We start from the raw sequence: 23174 nt of genomic DNA, 5'->3' as shown, positions 1-23174 counted from the left end.
ACCACATAGAATCATAGAATATCAGGGATGGAAGGGACCTCAGGAGGTCATCTAGTCCAACCCCCTGCTCAAAGGAGGACCAATCCCCAATTTTTGCCCCAGATCCCTAAATGGCCTTCTTAAGGATTGAACTCACAACCCTGGATTTAGCAGGCCAATGCTCAAACCACTGAGCATGCTGCAAGCATCAGTTTAATCACTGAAAACGCACAAACATTGGAGTAGACTCTGTGAGAGAGGGTTAGAGTTTAGGAATTACAAGAACCAGTGACAACAGAAAGTTTCATAAATTCAACGTGGACCAGCAGACAGGGCACTGGAACAGGAATCAGGAGACCTTGCTCAGTCACTGACCTGATGCATGACCTAAAGTAAGTGACATCTCTGTGCCCCAGCGTCTCCATCCCTGAATGGAAAAGTGATTGAAGATCTAGGGGTGAAGAGCGGTAGTTTACAATGAATAGCGTTATTAAATTAAAACATATTCAACTTAAACGTCTCCCTGGAATCTTGTGAAACGAAGCAAAACAGCACTGTGCTAGTACAGAGGTGATGAGAAGCAGAGGAGGGAAACTGACTAGTCCAGGCTTCGCTATCTTGAATGAGTCGCATACAAAATAGTAGAAGCAAATACAGTGTTTCAAAACCCTCTGTTGCAATAATCTAATGTTACTAGTGACACAAGGAGGGATCATCTTCAAAAACACACTCATTTTCCCTTGATAGCGTCCCCGGAAAATTAACCATTGTCAAGATACATTTGGCACTACTGCCACCGTCTTTTTAGAGCAATTAGGACCTTCCTACAAGGGCAAGTAATTCAGTCAGGTTTAATAAAACCTCTGGACAGTGACTGGCTCAGGCAACCCGCATAAAAACACAATGTAGGGGTGGTTTAATGGTGCAGAATAAGGATGGAGTTTTTATTTAATGTAGGGCACAAATTAAATGGACATGGTAGATACACAGTATTGTTACAGAAACAGAGAAAGCACACTGGGGACTGGTGCAGTGAAATGTGCTCTTTAATCTCTGCATCAATCTTTGCCCACAAGTGATCAGATAAACCCACTCTCGTTCAGGCTGGGGGAGGTCGGTGGGGTCAGACTTAGGGAATTCCGATCCGCATACAGAACAGAAGGGAGATGTACGTAAAGACTTGCTCTAACATACTTGACGTAAATGGCCAGTACTACAGAACTCTAAGAAGCACAGACTCCAAGGAGGAAAGGAAATATTTAAATCAGTCCAAAGCTGTATAAATTTTAGAGGAAAATGAGATGTCAGAATATGGAAACTTATTAATAACATCTCTTAGAAGGTAGAATAATCTCCCAAAGGATTTAGTGGAATCCCCATTACCTGAGGCACTGACATTTAGCTTGGGCAAAGCACTAGAGAATAGTATCCTATGGGGAATGATGCTGAATTGACAGGAAATGGACTAGAGATTTCACAAGTCATTCCCAGCCCTAATTTTTATGATTCTGTATATCCTCAGGAATTAAAACATGAAAAACTGAGTGGCTGCTACTTAAACAAGCCTCCTTCAAAACAGGACATCAAAGCTTAAAAAAAAAAATCTTTACATGTCTTCTGTTTGCATTGTATAACGTTTAGAAACCTTGCATCCAGTTTGCATTAATTCTTCAATCTGCAGCCCTGAATTTTCTGTCTTGTTTTTACTTTTTGAAAAACACAGGCACTTCTGAAAATCCTACCCTAAATGATTTAGGGACACAAGTCATAGAACAGACGTCCCACAGATATTTAATAGGTCCTTTCAAAGTCCCACCAGTAGTAACTTCATTCGTACCCCTAGATCCATGCAGAGAAGGGACACACTATGCAGATCTCCCACAGCCCTATACAGAAGGGAGGTTCAGTTGTTTGTGGCACCACTTCCTATCCCTCTAGATGCTTCTTTGTAGAGTCTGGGTGGAGGGGATGAAAACTCAGAATGACAGAGGACAAATGACAAAGCTGGAGGGCAAGAATGCACGCCGTCTTCCCTCCAGTCCCTTGGCAATTCCCTAGGACAAGACAAGACATCTTAGGGGTGTAGTTCCAGAGGCACCTGGAGACCGTGGCAGCTCTCTCTCCGGTGGAGCTGTGCAGCTAGGGAACTGGAAAAGGGGAAATCACCAGGGGCTAGGGCTGGTACCGAGACACAGCCCCACCAGTTTAGGGGAAAGACTTTGCAACTTTTACTCAGATTTTCTCCCCTGAGAACCAGCCCGGGGTCTTCCTGCAGAAGGGGATGATCTAGGCCAAAGACTGAAAGTTCAGTCTCCTGTATTAAACTGAACTGCTTTGACATGTGCTACCTGCTGTTTGCAAAGGAAGAGGTGGTGGTAAATCCCAGATTACATTCCAGAACTAGATCGCTATGCCAGTACCTGTTCAAACTTCCACTGCCAGCAGATGTTTTAATTCAGTAACTCCTTTCAAGGCCCTCTTCTCCCCTATCTTTGTTTGGTTCTGGTGTCATACAGGAAGACACTCCTGCCAAAGCACAACCCTAATGTCAAAAGCATCAGGAAGCTATTCCCACCAAGTTAACCACATATACAGAATCACCAGCAATGCTGGAATCACCCATGACACATATAGTAAATCAAGATAGTAAAACATACGGTGCACAGATCATGCAGTAAAGTATGCAGAGAGGAAACTCCTGCTGAGACAGGTTTAGCACGGCTGGGTCAGAGAGAGATTCTTAGGCTCACCTGATCAGGATTTGCAAGCAGCAGCTTTAAGGTCTTGAAATTTGAGTCTCTGCTGAGAGGAGATAAAGGATACACACACAGCCCAATTCTAGCCAGTGGCTATGAGTTCAGATAATTGGGCATGACTTCTAGTGTCCAGCCACCAGGTGGCATTCAGACAAGAGTCGAGAGACCATGGCCGCTAACAGGAAGTTGTATGGGGTGATTTGATTTGAGTGTTCTCCACATCTGTTATTTGGGGAAAAATAAATAGATTCTGCCACATGCATTTTTTTTTTTAACCCAGACCACTTACCCCCTTAGTGATACTACTTAAGTGTAGGAGTAATGATGTATGAGTAGGAGAGCCCTAGTTTAGCTGCATACAGAACAAACTCTGGAAGTGGCTGCTTTGAGCACTGTGCATATAGAGGGCCTGTTTTAGTATTTCCAGGAAAGAGAAAAAATAGGTGAAGAGAGCATAAAACAGGAACTAGGAAAGAAAATGAAATAAGATAGGAAACAGTCAATGAAGGTATGAGGAAAAGACACACCATGGCTTATTATAAGAAAAAAGAAGTGGAGTGAAACTAGGAATGAAAAAGTAACAAAAGTAAGCGAGGCAAGCCTTCGACTCAGTTTTCCTTCTATTAATTTTTTAAATATGCAGAAGCCAAAAACTTTATAAATTAATCACGCTGTTTCTCCTACATGCTGGGAAGGAAAAAAGGCAGAGATTATTGTGTCTATTTTTCATTACTTGGGAGGTGCATGCTCAGATACTTCAGTGATAATGGGAGAACCTAAACAGATAGATAGACTTGTCAGTTGATTTATTTAGACATGCAGTTTTTGAGCTATTTCGCTGACTCAACAGTTGTTGAAGTACTAATCCGTGAATACATAATGAACATGCAGCAGGGAAATTTATCAAACAATATATTCAAAGTATCCTGGGACTGTTTTCCTTCATTATTTACCCCTTACAATATCCCCTTCTCCCCCAAAATATACAGTAAACTTAAATGTCTTCTGCTGTTTCCACAGTATGCATCCGATGAAGTGAGCTGTAGCTCACGAAAGCTTATGCTCAAATAAATTGGTTAGTCTCTAAGGTGCCACAAGTACTCCTTTTCTTTTTAGTAAACTTTCCGTGAAGGAGGAACATTGTCAGGGCACTGGTAGAAAAGTAACAAATAGGGCAAAAGTCTTCCTTGGTTTTCTCTGGGAAATTAATTACTATAAATGCACAGGATTTTCCATGTTGCTTGGTTTCCTTTGTTAGGCTACATTACCCCTCACAACAGCTTGCAAAGGCATCGTGCTGCGTTCTTGCTCCACCGCAGATGCTGGCGAGAACACTTCAGTGTGTTTTCTCAAGCATCTCTACCCAAAGAATTCCCTTATTTAAAGAATCTTGAATTATATCCAGTTTGGCTGGGAAACTTCTCTGGATATTTTCATGTAATTACCAAACACAGCTAAAGATCAATCTCACAGTGTCACTGTCTAATCATCTCCTGTCTAGAATTCATAAGCTGACACCAGGAGTAAGGAAAGACTGAAAGAGGGGAAGCTTCCAACACTGTCTTGTGCAGGTGTTACATCAGTCAGTTATTTCGCTTGATGAGTTCTATGCAATGGGCAAGAAGCTGGACTTGAAAGCATAGGCCTAGAGGATACTGCAGTTATCCACCAGAAAGCAGACTGTCTTCTAGTTGGTACAGGTCAAAGGACACAATATCGTGACCCTTCTACTGTGCGATAGCAGTAAAATGGGCTGTCTGGGTTACAAGTAGGGGACCCTTTCAAAATAAAGAGAATGTTTGGCTTGAGCCCCCACCTAGAACCTTAATTTATATACACATTCTAACTACTTGAACATAAAGCTCATGTCCTCTTTTATAGTGTTCCTTTCCCCACTCATCAGGCAGACACAAGAGACCTTGGAAATACAACTCTATTTGGAAAAAGACAAATATCAAGTACTAAAATGAAATTAAGAAAAAACAAAAAACCCATATGCAAGGTATAGCAGAACCCAGAGTCTGTTACTCACTGGCTGGCTTGCTGGAAACTCAAAATTCTTGCTTCAAGCAAAAAACTTTACCTATAGCTCCAAATCCAGCCTAATTCTGTAGTGGTCAGATTGGTGCAGGGTCTCCCTATCAGCTTGCACAGTCTGCTATAAACTGCTCTGGTCCACTGCAGTTAGCTCTGGTCCTTCAGTCCAATCCACCAACTCTGCTCCAGACTGAATCAGCTCCAATGGGATGTCGGAATCAACTTCCAATGGAGTTGGACACTCTGGATTGGAATTTAATAAACCTTCTTATGGACAACAGAAATTCCCAATAATGCCACTTCACGAGACTATCCTGGAGTGAGTGAAAAATAAGCAAATTAAAATTGCCTACAGGCGAGTCTCTGCAGTTCTCTCTCTTCACCTACAGGGAGCCCTGTATCTTTTTCCTGCAGCACCCCTAGTTCTGGGGCTTCTAGCATTACTGGTGCCCTATACATTACACTGGCTCCCCATTCAATTCCAGGTACAGCCCTCTATCTATGAAGCCCTTTAGCTTCAGCCAATGCATTTATTTCAGAAATAGTCTGGCCCTCTATGACAGTTAACGGGGACACGAACACTAGCAGCCTTAAGTGGTCAAATTCTCATGGGCTCAGAGAGGGGTTCTCTAGAGAAAACGGACAGCTCTAGACCTCTCCATCGTAACAGGTCAGGATGAGCCTAGGAGTGAAACTGCAAGCTACTCCAACAGGTTTTCCCACAACATGTGTTTCAGGAAGGCCTGGCACTGGTCTCCTGGACAACCTCTAAAATGAGGCTGATGTTAACCAGTTACTCAGCATCTATAAGGTTCAAGGAAACAACAATCTATGAATAAAGTTGAACAATCTGGTATAAACAAGTTTGATTCTCTATAGGTTCAGCAGAGCTCAGTGCATTCATAGACTCACAGACTCACTAACATCTGCCAAAGGCACAATCTCAAATCCCTTAGTATATGTCCGCCTTTTTTAGAAACGTGTTGTGTTCATTGAGATATAGTGCTGATGGCACTGCCATAAGCTGGGGACAACATGGGCAGCGACTGTTCAAACTTCTCCTCCAGAGCTCATTTCTGAACTACATCCTCCTCTTCTAATCCAGACCTAGGCCCGACACAGATCTGTAGGTGCATGTCAATGCAATATGCAAAATTAATAATGGCAAGGAACACTTTATTTTCCAATATGATTGTAAAGCAATTTGAAATCCTCCCAATACCCTAGAAGTATGTAGTTTAATATGAGCGGCAGAAACAGGTGTAGATCCCAGGAGGTGTAGAACCCAGGAGGTCCTAGACTTTTTTATGCTCAGTGCTCTAGACTACGTTGCTATCATATGCTGCTATTCCAATTCTTGGCCCATTTTGAGCAAATACACTCCAAACAACAGTAGGGCCACTGCATAATGAGGACTTCCACACATACTGCCTCACACCCACCCAGCCCTTCCCCAAGCAGAAAAATACAATACATACATTGTGACCTCAGTCTTGTTTGACCACAGATCTCTTGAGACAAAAAGCACTACTTCTTTAAGCCACCTACAGTCCTCCCTCTTTGCTCTCCAGGTTTTACTGTTTAGAGACTCCAAATAAATGGAAAATTAATTATTTAGTTTCTAATTCCCATTTCATGTTGATGTTTATTTAATTGCAAGCCATATAACTGCTTTATGTTTTTAACATCCCTCATAAATATGTATTTTGTTTTTTAAATACAATTCTTTATATCAAATTAGCATAGACTCCCTGGTAACGTGACATGGGAGTATGAGTTGCCTTTGCAAGCCAGGGAACACCACACAGATCCAAGGACTCAGAGCTCCTTAACCATTATGTTCAGCAGCCTTTGGGAAAGTCTAGTGTGCTGCTTCTCTGTGTGTGTGAGAGAGAAAGAGGTCCCAAATGCGTAGCAGGAGCAGCCCAAATTAAATGGAAGAGGCAAAGAGAGCTAAGATTTGATGAGCCCCATCTTTGACAGATTTATAGCTTTGCTGTAAATACTTGAATGGGGATGAACCTTGGCAGAACTTAAGTCTGGGATCAAACTTTCTGTTGTTGTTAATAATTTGTTTGGTTATCGAGTTACATCTGCTAGTTTTAGATGAGGCTGTATGAAATACCTTTCCCTGGCACTTCAATTAGTAACTGGCTCTGGTTTTAGAATCACCCCTGCAGTGATGTATGCTCCTCAGAACAGAAAACATTGGTATAGTAACTTAAGAATGACCTGCATGTAAAAAGACAAATCCCAAAATCCTATTTGCGTCGGCTGAAGAAAGCTAAACATTACTGCTAACCTGACTCAGAGGAGAATTCAGAAGGTGCAGGGGGAGTGAAGAGGTAATTCACCATTTAAAGACTGGTCAACATACATTTTGCGTACTGGTATAACTATCTTGGGTTAGGAGAGTGAGGTTTTGTTTGTTTTTAACCAAAATACTTACACCAATACATCCTGCCACTTCCTGCATGTAGTCAAATCAGTATAGCTCATTTCCCCCCATTCCCTTATGGGAATAAGCTCTGCTGACACAAGGAAACTTTATAACAGTAGAACTGCATCCATACCAGGGAGCCATAGCACTTTAACTCTACCAATGCAGTTAAAGCAGCACAACTCCACTACTCTAAGGGCCTGTCTACACAGAAGCTGCATCAGCTTTAATTTAAATCAGTTTAGTTAAACTGGTGCAAGCTGTGGACCATATATTAATTTAAAATTGGTTCTATCAACTCAACTTGTGCCTGTAAATTTACAGACACAAGTTAAATTGATAAGCCAGCTTTAGAAATTTCCCCACATGTGCATTTAATTAAAATCTGTATCAAATCACAACTTTAATTGAACCAGGACAACGTTGAGTATAAACCAAGAGTAAACTCCTTCCCTAGCTTCCACTTTTTGGATCCCTATCAGCAGACTAAATTTGACAGGATTCTTGACAGCTGTACCGCTGCCCACTGGGTTCTGATTATCAGTAGTAAAATCAAGTGCGTAAAATTTCACTCTGCTGCTGTGTGATGAAAATATGAACAGCAGCAAAAGAAATGGAGCTCTCTGTCTGGACTGAGCAAGACACCAAATTGATTCATACATGGCTCACTTTTGAAGCATTATCTTAGTAATCATAAGATAAGTACTTTTTTTTTTTTTTTTTAAATGGAGCCTTGAAAATGATGGCTGAGCTACCCCCATGGACACACTCCTCTTGCCAACAGCAAGTGGATTTTTGAAGCACTGATGATGAAGACTTGCAGAAAAGCAACCACAATTTATTTATATGCAAACACTGTGCTCTCATAAATCTACAGGGATCATCTGGATCAAGATGCTCTGTTCTGCCTTCTGGAATCAACTCTGTTCTACAGCAAATCAAAATTAACCTTATTTGTGCCTTCAATAGCTGGACTCATTCCAATGATAATATAAAGACTGAGGCATGCGCTTACTGCTTTCCTGCAGGAGTCATTTTCACAATCAAATTATAACGATCCCCAAGAAAAGTTACTGCAGTTTAATGAGCCATGACTCTCATACATTTCAAACACCTTCACACTGTTGAAGATCCTGAAAGGGCACCTCATAGGGATCATTTTATCTAGGACAGTGCAAGAGAGAACTTAATGAATCATGAGGATGATGGGAAAAATTCTTTTATTTTAAACCATAGGAAGACAAGCCTTTGACATCTGACCACCTGGTTCTGGAAACTGGAATTACATATAGGAAATACTATATTTATGTAATCATATCTTCAAACTGTAATTATGTATAAGTGTCACTAAAGAGATGCAGTTAAAATACCTAGAAAAAAATTGTTCGAATTTATATTTTACTTCTGCCTGATAAGAAATATACCATTTACAATCTTAATCCCCAGCTCCCATGATTACCTATTAATCTAAAGGAGAAGTATCAATACCTAATAGTACGGGGTTACTATTTCCTGTCCTTAAGCCAGTTACAAAAATAGTACCATTATTTCAGCCCTGACTGCAAAATCGATCACTGCACCTGAGAAAAAGTTCCATAATGCACTAATGCAAATCATTTTCAACATTGCATAGATTAAAAGCCATTGACAATATTTCATTTTCAGTATATTTAGTGCTGGGAAAAGGCCTGAACTAACAGCCTGAGGAATTAAATCGGTCTACAGAACAAGTCCAACAGGGACAGCAGCAATGGAACCTTCCCACCCCCAGAGGAATTCAACGGTACTTCATTTACCCTTGTTCTCTCAGCTAAAACTGCTGGCAAAGATTGCAGCTATTTTTGTGATGTCTCCTCCTGAACAAACAAAAAAACCACCCTCCTGTCGAAGTGTGGGGGAGAGAAGTACCTGCTTGCTAGCACACTCTCTCTCTAAATAAATAAATACACAGAGAGAGAGAGAGAGAGATAAACCATTACTAAGTACTATAATACACTAACTACAAAAGCTAAGAAGGCACAGTGGAGGCAAAAAAACCCCTCAACTCAGACAACTAGCTCAGTCTCCATCTCAAACCAGGGAGGTTAAGAAGGAACTGAGGACAATTAGTCAGTGCTATATAGCAGGGGTGGCCAAACTGCGACCCTCTATGGTTAAAGTTAGGCTCTCAGAGTCCACCCACCCCCTCCACCTACCAGATGGGGGTGTGTGTGGGGGGGGGAAGGTTTGAGGCTTCTGCCCTGGGGTGGGGCTGGTGGGGCTAGGGGCTTCTGCCCAGCAGGGAGTGGGGCTTGGGGCTTCAGCACAAGGAGGTGCCTGCGAGGGCTTGGCAATTCTGCCCCACAGGAGACACCTGCCAGCGTTTCAGGCCCACGCCCCAGCAGGCACCTCCTCCGGGGCAGAAGCCCCTAGTCCCACCAGCCCACTGCAGGGTTAAAGCCCCAAGTCCCAGCAGGCACCTCCTCCGAGGCTGAAATCCTGAGTCCCAGCAGGCGTTCCCGGCTCTCAAACTTCTGAAGATTATCCTATGTGGCTTGGAGGGTCAGTGAGTTTGGACACCCCTGCGACACAGCAACGGCATACAGCATGAGGTGGAGTAACACACATGCACAGGCCGAACGCATGCTGCTATGAAAAATCTTCCAATGAAGACGCATGAGACACAAGCGCACCTAGAGTGGGGCACCCACAGGGACACTACTCTAAGAACCAATTTTACACCAAATGAGCCATCATCCAACGTAAATTGCTTTCAGTTTCCACTCACCAGAACTGGATTTAAACAGGTGAGCTTGGTGAAAAAGCTGTATATCCCATAAGTAAGCTCCTTCGTTTTCAGTTTAAACCGATTTTTACCCCAAAATCCCCGGGTTTTACAAAAAGTATTATTCATTTTTTTCCAATTTTCACCCTACTTTTGTATCATTCAAATATATAAAAAAAATTTAATTTATTTCATTAGGAAAATACAATACATTGCATCAGATTTATGTATAATAATTAAGGCTATGATTTTGTCATGGATATTTTTAGTAAAAGTCAGGGACAGGCAATAAACAAAAAGTCACAGAAGCAGGGTCCTGCCCCTGACTTTTACTAAAAACATCCCTGACAAAATGGGGAGAGGAGGATCCAGCACCCCCACACCCCCACCGGGTGGGAGCTGCATGGACCCCATTGCCCAGTGGCTGGGAGACGTTCCCCCCCAACCCAACCCTGCAGGGCTAGAGCTGGAGGGTCCCCCCCGACCCTGTGGAGCTGGGAGCAGCGGGGAGCCCGCCAGCAGCGGAGTCTGGGGAGCTGTGCGGGGTCCCCCAGCCACTGAGCAGCTCTGGGGTCCCTCTGCTGCCACCATCTGGGAGCTGTGTGGGGAGCCAGCTGCTCATGGCAGCAGGGGAGCTGTAGGGAGGCCCCTGCCAGTGGCTGAGTAGCTCCAGGGTCCCTCTGCCACCAGCAGCTGGGAGCTGTGTCGCTGTAGGGGGGGAGCCCCTGCCAGCAGCAGCAGCCGGGCAGCTCAGGGGTCGCTACCGACGGCCAGTCAGTTGCGGGGGTCCCGTTGCCCACGGGAGGGGCCCTCACAGCCCACAGAGGCTGGGCTGCTGCAGATTCCCGAACGTCATGGAGGTCGCTGGAAGTCACAGCCGTAATCACCGTCACATAATCTTAGCCTTAATTTTGATAATACATTAGCCTGTGTGTATATGCAAAGCCGCTTGTTGAAGTACAGTTACGTATTAGTTTAGAAGATACACACAATAAAACAAACAGGCACACACACAAGCTCTGAAGTGTGTGTGTGTATCTGAATGTACTGATGAAGCTCACACCTACCTGTGACAGGTTGGGTCACAGAAACTCCCTCAAGACTGCCACTAGATGTGCTGGGACACCACTGAGAACCACCCTGCCAGAGAAGGCTTCCCTCCACTCCTGTCTTGCTGAGCTAGTCCGCTACAGCACAGATGAAGACGTTGGGCCACACCCCCACTACAGTTGACAGAAACTAAGAATCACTTAGCCCAGGAGCTTCTCAGTTAACAGGGACTTTCCCAGCACCCAGTATTCAGTCATTCTGAGAGCCTAAATCCCAAATAAATCCATTTTACTCTGTATAAAGCTTATACAGGGTTAACTCATAAATTGTCCGCCCTCTATGACACTGATAGAGAGATATGCACAGCTGTTTGCTCCCCCAGGTATTAGTCACTAACTCCGGGTTCAATAATATGCAGAAGTGATTTTATTAAGTATAAAAAGTAGGATTTAAGGGATTCCAAGTAATAACAGACGGAACAAAGAAGTTACCAAGCAAAATGAAACAAAACACACAAGTCTAAGCCTAATACATTAAAAAATTGCATCCAAGGAAGTCTCACCCTTAGAGACATTCCAATAAGCTTCTTTCACAGACTGGACTCCTTCCTAGTTTGGGTCCAGCAATCACTTCACACCCCCGTAGTTACTGTCCTTTGTTCCAGTTTCTTTCTGGCATCTCTTGGGGGTGGAGAGGCCATCTCTTAGCCAGCTGAAGAAAAAATGGAGGGGTTTCCAGGGCCTTTTATAGTCTCTCTCTTGCGGGTGGAAACCCCTTTGTTCTCCTATGCAAAATCACAGCAACAAGACGGAGTTTGTAGCCACCTGGGCAAGTCACATGTCCATGAATGATTCAGCTTTTTGCAGGCCTACACCATTGTTTACATATTAGTTTGAACGTTCCCAGGAAAGCTCAGATGTGGACTGGCATCTCCCAAAGTCCACTGTCAGTTAAGTGTTTCTTGATTGGGCACTTACTGAGAATAATCCTCTCTCAAGAAGCTGATCTGAGGCTACTTAGAATCAAACACATTGAGATACAAGTACATAGCTAATATTCATAACTTCAAATACAAAAATGATACACACACAGACAGACAGCATGTCACAGACACCTCACTTGACCTCCTCTGCAGAAGACGTGGTGCAACCATAGCACCCTGGTTGCAACAATGATCTATATGGTCACCGTTCATGTCACATCTGATGAAGTGGGTTCTAGCCCACAAAAGCTTATGCCCAAATAAATCTGTTAGTCTCTCAGCTGCCACAAGGACTCCTCATTGTTTTTGCTGATACAAGACTAACACAGCTGCCACTCTGAAACACGTCAATAACGTCACCTACCATGTACACATTTAATGCTGTTAGCAGAGAACAGTTTAAAGATCTGACACACCTAAAATGGAAAGATAATGAAAACCTGTACCAGAATACATTTCAGAACACAAGGAAGTATTTGGTAGTTTAAAAAAAAAAAAAAAAAACAGGAGAAAAGGATGAAGTTGAGTGTTTGCACTGCAAATGGTGGGGTCCCATTATTAAATGTTAATATTCATAGGCTAATAGTTCTAAGTCTACAACAGTAAACTGCTTATTCAAATGAAAAGTTTTATTTGGGGAATAGAGATACATTGTTTTCTTAAACTCAGAGGTGGCAGAGTGTTTTGAGTTCTGTTTTAGTTCTGCAGCAAACCACATTAACAGAACTCAAAGCATTATTCTACTGAATTACTTTCCTCCCCATCTTTCCGTCCACCAAAATAAACCCTGATATTTACTCAGAAAAATTATTAATTTTTTGCCTGGATTTTGTTGCTGTGGTAACAAACATCAATAAATTCCCAGGAAAAATTAAATAAAAACTGAAAACCAAGGACCCTACCCATAAACCCCCTTACTGAGACCTTTATGTCTATTTTGAACCTCTGATGCCCTCAGATAGCCACTTGACTACTGATATATTCCAGATAAAAGGAATCACACCAGGCTCAAGCTAACATTCTATCAGAATGTTAAAGGTCACAGCAGACACCGGGTGGGTTAACTGACAAAGGCAAAAGGATTATTCAGTGCGTGCATGCTTGTTCTTATGGTAACAAAATAATCTCACACCTTTGGACGGTGCGGGAACTGCAAGACATAGCAGCACATAGAGACACTCTGATGTGATTCCAAACAGATACCCCTTCATGTAATTACAAAACAGAGCTTTTCTCAGGCCAACACTCACAAGTTACCTCTCTTCTGATAGAGTAAGACTGGATAATTGATAATAAAGAACCTGCAATTATCTGATGTCCAAACCAAGTGGCTAAATAATCAGTTTTAGAAACCATGGACTAGCTCTAGGGTGCAGCCACGGGGACCTGCACTGTGTCAAAATAATAAATTCACAGATGAACTCATCACAGGAATCATCTGAAATGCCTTCTAGTGCTGCCTTGTACAGCATATCTTATCTTGTTAGCTCCTGCGCAAAGGAATTTGCTTTTTACCCCCATAAGAATCCCCTCAAATAAGTCAATTTGTGGGGAGTAAGGGAGGGGGAGGAAGTAGAGGAAGAGAATGAAATTACCCAGAAAATTATTCACAGCGGACATAACTTTGAGAAAGCAATTTTCCTGCACCAGCTGTTATAAGCAAGAGTTTTGAAACTAGTAAACATGTACGAGTGCAGCCTTTATTTAATTAAGCATTCAGTAACATTTTATTTGTATCTGTTCTTAAGTTTCTGATTTTTATTTAGTCTGCCTTTGACTATTAAGTTCCAGATGTAGGTTGCATTTAGACTAATCCAACAAACAGTAATTGCAAGTTAAGTTTCAGTTTACAGCCTATGTAAATAATGAGTCAAAGACAGACTCAATAAAAGGAAACGTACACAGCTAGAAGCAGCCAGATTCAGGCTGCAAGGCTTTGGGAAGACTAAGCGATACTACAGAATTGGGAATTTGAGAAGGTTTTCCATTTGCCACGTGTGGAGGATCAGTTACAGGCTTGACATGGGGCGGGATGTGCTGGGAGCTATTTGCCTTTAATAAATTAAATATTAGGGTATTTCATTGCAAATCAAGGTATGTCTGCTCCATTTGGCAGACAGCTTTGGCATCCACTCTGAGCTTGAGCCTGATCCTGCAAAGTCTCACAGCTGGACCTAGAGCTTACTACAGTGAGCCACTCAGGTCAGCAGGAATATTTATGGTATCGAGTGTCTCAGGATTGATCTCTGTGCTTGTGACAGTGTAAAAACTGAAGGGGAAAGAAATATTTGGGGAACCTGTGGGGATTTCCCCCTGAATTTCCTTTCCTGGAATCCTGCAAAATCCCCCCACTGCCCGGGATGACTTATTCCCTGGCTCCAAGACATTTCTGAAGAATAAGTTAACCTTTGGGATGCACCCACATTTCCCTAAGGGATGGCAAGCAAGGCCCCACAAATCCTGTGGCACCTAGTTATACAGTGGTCATTATACATTTCCTTGTATTACCGAGCCTGAACTCAGTCTATTTCACACAGCTCCAAAATGTTCAGTTTTCAGCATGCTGCAGATTTTTGTATCGACAGTGCACAACCACAGGGTGGGAAGATTTCACTAGGGATTTTGGCAGTTGGGTCAGATTTCAATTTTTGGCACTTAGTAGGCTTTTGGCAGTGGGAAGCAGATACATCTCACCCTCTTTAGTAAAGAGTCAGTTGATATGCTTCCAAATATTTATTTCACAAAATGAAGTGTTTAAGATCCCAAATGAAATACTCTGGAAATAGAGAAGCTTAAGCACGTACCTATCGATATGTGGCCATGATGGGATTATGTGCCCAAATAAATTTCGAGCATAAACGTATGATTCTGTTATGTCCCATCTTTGACAGGTTGTGTCATCTATTGGATAGAACAAGGATCCCTGATTATTATTGCAGCTTTGCTGCTAACCTACTACAAATTTGGGTAAGTCACTGGAGCCCTTTTCGTCTTAAACAGCTAGAAAATTTGTTTACGAACAGCAGTGCTTTCACTGCAAACTAGATGTTGAATCTGAGCAGAACCTTGCTCGATAAGTAGCAACTTGTATCACCAACAAATGTATGATGTAAGTAGAATGACCTGAATATACGGTAGTAGGCTCTCTGAACCAACAATTAATGAGACTTTCAGACCACCCAGCCTGTAATTGAGCAACAGTGCTATCATTAAACTAATAAGAGCATGGCTAGAGTTGTGGGGATATTACCAGCACTATACGCTGCTAAAGCATCATTCAGAGTTAGTTCAGGCTTGCAGGAAGAGATAAGAGCAGCATAAAAGCAAAAATTAATTTGTGTTAGCCGAAGGGGTTAAAGGGAATAAGAAAGGCTTTTAAACATATCAAGGGAAAAGGGAGGTCCAGGGAGGAGGACAAAATTGATTCAGAAAGGGCCAAGATACCAGAAAGAAAAACACACAAACATTCGAGCAGTTACAAAGAAAGGAAGAACATGTGAAAATAATAGTTGAAGAAGGGAATAATTGCATAATTTGAACATGCAGATCTAGAGCCTGACTAGCCTGCCTGGCCTGCCTGCTCTGCGGGAAGAGTCTTTTTTTAAGCAGAAAATCTCCTGCAAGGCAGGTAGAATGTTAAGGCTCCAGGAGTGTCCACCCAACAGATGTTATAAATGGTGGTGACCATTTATTAGTTTGATATATGGGATAGATCTTAGAGTAACAGGAGAAAATTAAGAAAAGGAAACTTTAGGCATAATATCCAAGAAAATTTCCTGACAGTGACATATTTTTGGCAGTGGGATAGATGGAGTTCCAGTGATTGGAATTGTTAAAACTAGACTGAAACAAACTACCAGAATAATATCCTATAAAGAGCAATTCTGTATTAGCTGTAGAGAGTTTGACTGGATGCTCATTCTAATTCCATCTACGATTCAGACACATCAGGACTAATACTTCACTCCAGAACAAGAGCAACCTCTAGTAACCTGGTCACAGATTCACCCAGCCTACTACAGTACTGAAATATACAGAGATGCCATAGAGAGAAGCATTAATAGGTGGAGATTAAAGGAACAGCTCTAAAGATTACCATGGCAGCTACAAGATCTGCAAATAATTACTGTCATGAATGAGTACAAAATCATTTGACTTGCTTTTAAACCAAAATGTTTTAGATATTTTAAACTGCTGCTTCATCCAAGATTTGAAAGCCTTATAAATGTGCAGCATTCATTTACAGAGGGGGAAAAACACTTGCCTACAGAAAGACAAATTAACCATTGTCCTGTTTCTACAATGGAATCTAGGGGTTTCTCTCTCCCTTCCCTCCCCTTCCCCTCACACACATCCATCCACCATCAAGGTGAAAATTAAAACTTGGCAACCCCACACCTTTAGGTTCACTTCAAACTGCATACAAAGACCTAACAAAGTTGTTACTTACCAGTGATGGTTCATTTTGAAGTCCTCTATGCCAGTACTGGAGCAACAAGGTGTTCACAAAGGGATTGGTTACATTTCACTGACAGTGACAATCCCACAGTGAAAGGGCCTTTACTCCATCACGGAGAAGAGTATTCGACAGTTCAATGGACACACTCGAATTTTTTCAGCAATGACAGGACTTTGAAGTTCATAAGGGGAGGAGTTAAGTTAAGGAAAGTGTCAGGACAGCCAAAGAGCAGGCAGAAAGGAAGGTAACATGATAATTCATACTTCTATAGCACATTGTAAAATGCTTTGCAGTGTACTGAGACAAACAGCCATTAAGTCTCAACATCCCTATGAAGTATAGGCTGATCCCTACTCCTGATTGCCACAAATTGTGGTCTTGAGTAATTCACTCAAGTTCTTTGTGCCTCAGTTTCCCAATCTGTTAAATGGGATAATACAGGAGTGGGTAAACTTTTTGGCCAGAGGGCCACATCTGGGTACGGAAATTGTATGGCGGGTCATGAATGCTCACAAAATCAGGGATTGGAGTGCAGGACGGAGTGAGGGCTCCAGCTGGGGGTGTGGGCTCTGGGGTGCAGGAGGGTGCTCCAGGCTGAGACCAAAGGGTTCAGAGGGCGGGAGGAGGATCAGGTATGGGGCAGGGGCCATGGTTCCTGGCAAATGGGAGCTGCAGGGGTGGCGCTTGGGGCAGGGCAGCGTGCGGAGCCCCCTGGCTGCCCCTAAGGGTAGGAGCCAGGTGAGTTGGGGGGGAGAACGTATGCTGTTGCTTACAGGAGCCGCGCAGATCAGGGCAAGCCCCCGACCCCCGGTTGGAGCGCCGAAGCAGGGCAAGCCCCATACCCCACTCCCCTGCGGGAGCTTGAGGGCTGGATTAAAAATGTCTGGAAGGTTGGATGCGGACCCAGGCCATAGTTTGCCCACCCCTGGGATGATACCTACCTGCTGGGGTGGGACCTAGAGTTGTTATGAGGCTTAATTAGGTTTACTAATCTCAATGACATGCTCAGATGGGAAGCAGTACACAAGGACAATCTCATGCACAGTACTACAGACACCACCTTCAGTGTATAATATAAGTACAGTACATTCAATATTATGACAAGGTTACTGGGGGAAAATTTCTACAGTATACTTTTGTAGCACAATTCCACAATACACATCATGCTAATCAGATCTCCCGTACAATGAAAGGACTGCCTTAGAAATGAAAGATGGTTATTCCCCTTATACAGACTACCAGGGAAAATAAGACTCTGATACATGATTCAAAATGACTCATGAGAATTGCTCACCAGGAGACATGTGTGTAGAGAAAACCTGAGCATGTTGGACACTCCTGGTTAAGTCTAAATCTTCCATGCATGAATACTGCAGCCAGGGCAAACTTTAGTAGTTTACAACCTTAACATTTCAAAAAATAGTCTGATTTCTTGTCTATCATGTATTCATTTAAAGGAAGTACATATGGCTGCACAAAGGTATAACTGTGGCCAATGGGAGCTGCAGGGGCAGTGCTTGTGGATGGGGCAGCGCGCAGAGCTGCCTGGCCACGCCTCTGCGTAGGAGCCGTAGGGGGGGACATGCCGCTGCTTCTGGGAGATGCATACATAAAAGGTACATAAAAAGGGTATACCATTGTGTGCAACAAAACTCATGTGTAGGGTGAAATGTGCAGAGGGCCAGCAGGAGTCTTCATTTAAGTCTCCCTTAAATCCTAAAAAAAAAAAAGAAGTTTAACTGGGACTATGCATAAGCTTTATGCTGGCCCTTTGCAGAATGAAGAATTTCACCCCTGGGACTTGTCTTCGCTACAGGTTTCTTCCCCCCCCACACACAAGGTGGTTGTTTGTAATTTAAATCAAGGTACTTCACAAGTTCATAAAGGCTAGTGTGGACACTCCATGCGCCATTGATCCTGGCTACAGATATCTGTTCTTTACTTTCAGAGCAAATGTGCAGAGAGTGGCCAAACTAGATTTTACAAATGTTCTGAGTACTTTAAATAATTAATTTATATTAATTTAATCTAGTCTAGTGTAATTTAAAGTCTAGTGTAAACATAAGAGTGAATTTGGAGACAAAAAGAAAAGGAGTACTTGTGGCACCTTAGAGACTAACAAATTTATTTGAGCTTAAGCTTTCGTGAGCTACAGCTCACTTCATCGGATGCATTCAGTGGAAAATTTATAGATTTATAAACAGTGGGGAGGGGAGATTTATATACATAGAGAACATGAATCGATGGGTGTTACCATACACACTATAACAAGACTGATCACTTAAGGTTAGTTATTACCAGCAGGAGAGCGGCGGGGGGGGGGGGAGGGACACGATGACGGGGAACACCTTTTGTAGTGATAATCAAGGTGGGCTATTTCCAGCAGTTGACAAGAACGTTTGAGGAACAGTGGGGGGTGGAGGGGGAGAATAAACATGGGGAAATAGTTTTACTTTGTGTAATGACCTATCCACTCCCAGTTTCTATTCAAGACTAAGTTAATTGTATCCAGTTTGCAAATTAATTCCAATTCAGCAGTCTCTCGTTGGAGTCTGTTTTTGAAGTTTTTTTGTTGAAGAATTGCAACTTTTAGGTCTGTAATCGAGTGACCAGAGAGATTGAAGTGTTCTCCAACTGGTTTTTGAATGTTATAATTCTTGACATCTGATTTGTGTCCATTTATTCTTTTACGTAGAGACTGTCCAGTTTGACCCATGTACATGGCAGAGGGGCATTGCTGGCACATATCACATTGGTAGATGTGCAGCTGAACGAGCCTCTGATAGTGTGGCTGATGTGATTAGGCCCTATGATGGTGTCCCCTGAATAGATATGTGGACACAGTTGGCAACGGGCTTTGTTGCAAGGATAGGTTCCTGGGTTAGTGGTTCTGTTGTGTGGTGTGTGGTTGCTGGTGAGTATTTGCTTCAGGTTGGGGGACTGCCTGTAAGCATACAGACTAACACAGCTGCTACTCTGAAACCAACTTGGAGACAGTGACTCTTCATTTATGTTCTCGTAGAATACTTAGCCCATTACACACTTTATACCTTCACATCTGTGACAGGCAGGTAAGCAAGCATTGTGTCATTTACAGATGCAGAAATAGAGCTACACTGATTTGTCCAATGCCCCAGAAGTCTGTCAGAGTCCAGATTTGAATACAGGAATTCCTTACTCCCAGTTCTGTGCTCTGATTCCATTGCTCTTTGGAATTGTGAAAGCACCTAATTGTTTTGTAGTGCATTACATTATTCCTATTGCTATTCTGGTCACAGTGAAATCACAGTGTAGAGTGAGAGTATGATTTCTCTCTATGGGGGCTCAGTTTTGTACAAAATAAGACAGAATGACTTTGTTTAACCCTCCCCTTAATCTGACTTTTCCAGAGGAGCAAAGATAAAGACAAAGTAACATCCTCATGAAATATGGCTCTTTTCTTCTCCTGGGTCCAACCCCTCACTTCCAAAAGCAGATTGTCATGACAACACACACAACCTGGAGACAATCCAGCCAATAAATCTGCAGAGGAAGCAGCCATCCCAAGCGTGGAAAGAATGCTGCTGCTTTAAACCTCCAAAGGCACAATAACCCCCAAACAAATTAACCTTATTAGTCCGCTGTAGGCCTGCCAGAGTGCTGGTAAATATTTTCAAACCTGCAGGAGCCCCGATGCCCTCCCCGCCCCACAGGGTGGAAGCCCCGAGACCCCCACCCTGCAACTGAAGCCCAAAGCCCCAAATGAGGGGGAGTGGGGGGAGGAAGGGGACGCACATGGGGGACTCCGGGAAATAATCTCTGAAAATTTAAGCCCCGCCTATGGTGAAAAATAACACTCCCCTTGGCACACTAACAGCTGCATTATCACAGAAGCAGCACACAAGTGACTATGCCTCAAGTCTTTTCTCCTTCCGTCCCCAAGAGGAGAATTAGACCACAATGTTTCACTAGTCCAGCAGGAAGATTCAACACCCGCCTCTCTCAGGTTTCTCTCTGATCACAGGTGTGTTTGCAGGTTGCCCGCTCACTGAACCCTCTCTGTGCCACGAGTGTCAATGGGACCCTTTTTATGCTCAAATCTTAAACAAAAGGAAAGAGTTTTTCGTAGGTAAAGAAGGAAAGGGAGATAGGAAGAAACATGCTTTAAAAAAAAAGTTTGGTGATATTGTTACAATAGTGCTTTTTCCTTACACTGGCATTCCTGTGCACAGATGGGAAGGAGGCACAAAGCTGCGTCCTAGGTCATACTGAGTTATTCTGTGTGGTGGGAACAGAATGCAGGACTTCCAGTTACAAGTCCCCCATTTTGGACACTGATATGCCCATATGATCACAGTTTATTGAGCCTATAATGCTAAAACAAGTGGCAAACTACTGAACAAATAATAAAAAAACAACACTCCCAGAACACACTGTCTCATTACCTTCCTATAATATTTCAGCTGAGTCATGAACAGTAGGAGCAGCAGACCAGAGTTAGATTTTCCCTTCTAACTTCCACCCTCTCCATTTTCAGCTAGCTATAATTTTTGAAACTTTTACTTTTTTTAGCCTGAAATTTTTCAGGCTTGGTCTCTCCACCTGAAGGTGAATTGTTTTTCCCTTGAAAGTCTGAGCAAAAAAGGTTCAGGCTTCTTAAGAGTGAGAAAAAAACATGTCCTACCATGAAAAGTGACTTGCAAAATGGAATGTGATTGTGCAATGAGAGTCTCTAGTGTTATGTGTAGACAGGTTTACCCATCCGTGAAATGGGAAGAATGCTCAGAGGTTCTCTTATCTCTCTCTTTAGGCCCAATCCAGCTCCCACTGTAGAAAGACTCCTCCTGACTTCAATGTGAATTGGATCAGGCCTTGTAAGCTCGGATATCCTCCAACGAAAGGTGCTATTGGAGGCTTTTGAAAGCTCAGATAATGAACTACACACAAACTGGAGAGTTGCAACAAACAAACATTGCCATAAGATTATTTGCATGGGGAAGACAGAGCTGTTATTTGCAACACTGGCTAAGCCAGGAGTGTCATATTTTCTTCTAAATCTGGTCCTCAGTAGTTAGGCTTTGCTTAACCCTTCAGAGTGCAATCAAAAAATCCTGTGCCTACCTTGAGGGCTTTCACAGCTTTCTTCATCACTGTTGTCCTGGCAGTTATTTTGACTGTCGCATACAAAGCTTTTATCGATGCAAAGGCCGTTCTTACAGTGGAATCGGGCAGTAGAGCACAGCAAGGGATTTGCTGCTGTGAAAACAAAAGTGTGATCTTTCATTAAAAACTAGTTCTCACCCAGACAGAGAACTACTCCCTAAGGGCTCCTACAAAGATGGGTCACAACTCAACATTTGGTCTGTTTGCTGAGCCTGTGGGAGTAACATGACAGTCAAGTAAACTGAGTACTTCTAAATGATGGGAGTTGGAAGTTTCAATTCATGTAATATTCATTAGAATTATCAGAGAGCTACCACAGCTGTGATAGACCTTCTCTTCAAACTGTATTACTCACTCTTAGATGTTTAAACATTACTCCTATTTTAGGCAGGGCTGTTCGCCTATTATTAAGGTTGCCCAACACTTCCCATTATAAGCAAAACAGGCACGTCTAAAACTTTGCCCAACTTTAACTATTTGAGCAGATGTTTCTTATGCCAGGATGTTTCTTATGCCTCAGGCTGTATTTTTGTGTGTGGGGAAATTTTTAGCCAAAACGGTTCAGACATTTCTGAGAACGAGACTACGGGAAAATATTTTGCCCATGTTAAAACAATTCAGGCGACCTTTTCTTATAAAGGCTCTAGAACCTCAGGCTGTGCAACAGGGACTTGAAACTTAGCAGGTGGTGACCTTTGTATCAAAGATGTGCCTTTTGTCATCTCTGTGAAAACATAGCCAAGTTATAAGCCTCTGAGAAACTGCAATTCGCCAATGCTCAGTAGAGACTTACTGGAGCTTCACAGCTTAATTCCCCAAAGATTCCATCAAGAATGGGCATGCTCTAGGCTTGGGGTGAGCAGGACTTTCTATGCAATTACAGTTCCCAGCTGCTCTGGGCCATGACTGGTCTTGGTCTGACCCTAAAACTGAGACCAGAGAGCATGTCTCATAATGCATATGTATGAGGGGACCGAACGAGGGTTACACAGGCAATCTTAATTCTGAAATTTCCTAACTTTTCAGGGCTTGACTGTGTAACCTTAATAATGTTCTTTTAAGTTTTTGTGTATGTAATATTTATATTGTGATAGTGCTTAGGAGAACCAGTCATAGGCGAGGAGCCCAGTGTGCCAGGTGCTGTACAAACACCCAACAAAAAGGCTCTATATGGTCAAAGACTTTATAATTTAAAGTAGATTCACAGAAGCAGAAAAATTTCATCATCCACTTTCCCCTTCTAACCTAGCATTGTTAGTTACAGCACATTTACTGTTCTGTCCAGTCTCATTTGAAAAGTCTCAAGCTGAAAGATTTCCACCACTTCCCTTAGGAGACTATTCCACACTCTAATACATTTCACTGTCAGGATAAATATCAGGGAAATCTGCCAAAGTTTCCACTTCCTTAATTTCATCATTCTAGCTATACCCTTAGTATCACACTAAATAATCTCTCTCTCTGAAGAGTGTTTGCACCCTTCATATACAGCATATGTAACCATACCTTCCTTCTTACTCATTGCTTAGCCAAGCTAGACATTATTTAACTCTTTTAATATCTCC

The 23174-nt window shown here is 42.7% G+C and overlaps 1 protein-coding gene across 8 annotated transcripts in view; it reads right to left on the bottom strand.

Annotated features, from left to right (window-relative positions):
- LDLRAD3 (low density lipoprotein receptor class A domain containing 3) overlaps positions 1–23174 on the bottom strand; it is a 182912-nt gene that overhangs the window by 78420 nt on the left and 81318 nt on the right. For 6 of the 8 annotated variants that reach the window (XM_075129521.1, XM_048854734.2, XM_048854730.2 and 3 more), the window contains one exon: positions 21568–21702. In XM_075129521.1, the coding sequence (XP_074985622.1) occupies positions 21568–21702 (135 nt within the window). The remainder of the gene's footprint in view (positions 1–21567; positions 21703–23174) is intronic. The other 2 variants (XM_048854732.2, XM_048854731.2) reach the window with 1 other exon arrangement.

Source organism: Caretta caretta, chromosome 6, assembly GCF_965140235.1.
Source record: "Caretta caretta isolate rCarCar2 chromosome 6, rCarCar1.hap1, whole genome shotgun sequence".
NCBI classification, from domain to species: Eukaryota; Metazoa; Chordata; order Testudines; family Cheloniidae; genus Caretta; species Caretta caretta.
Note: the sequence above shows the minus strand (reverse complement) of the source record. Positions and strands in the feature narration are given on the sequence as shown.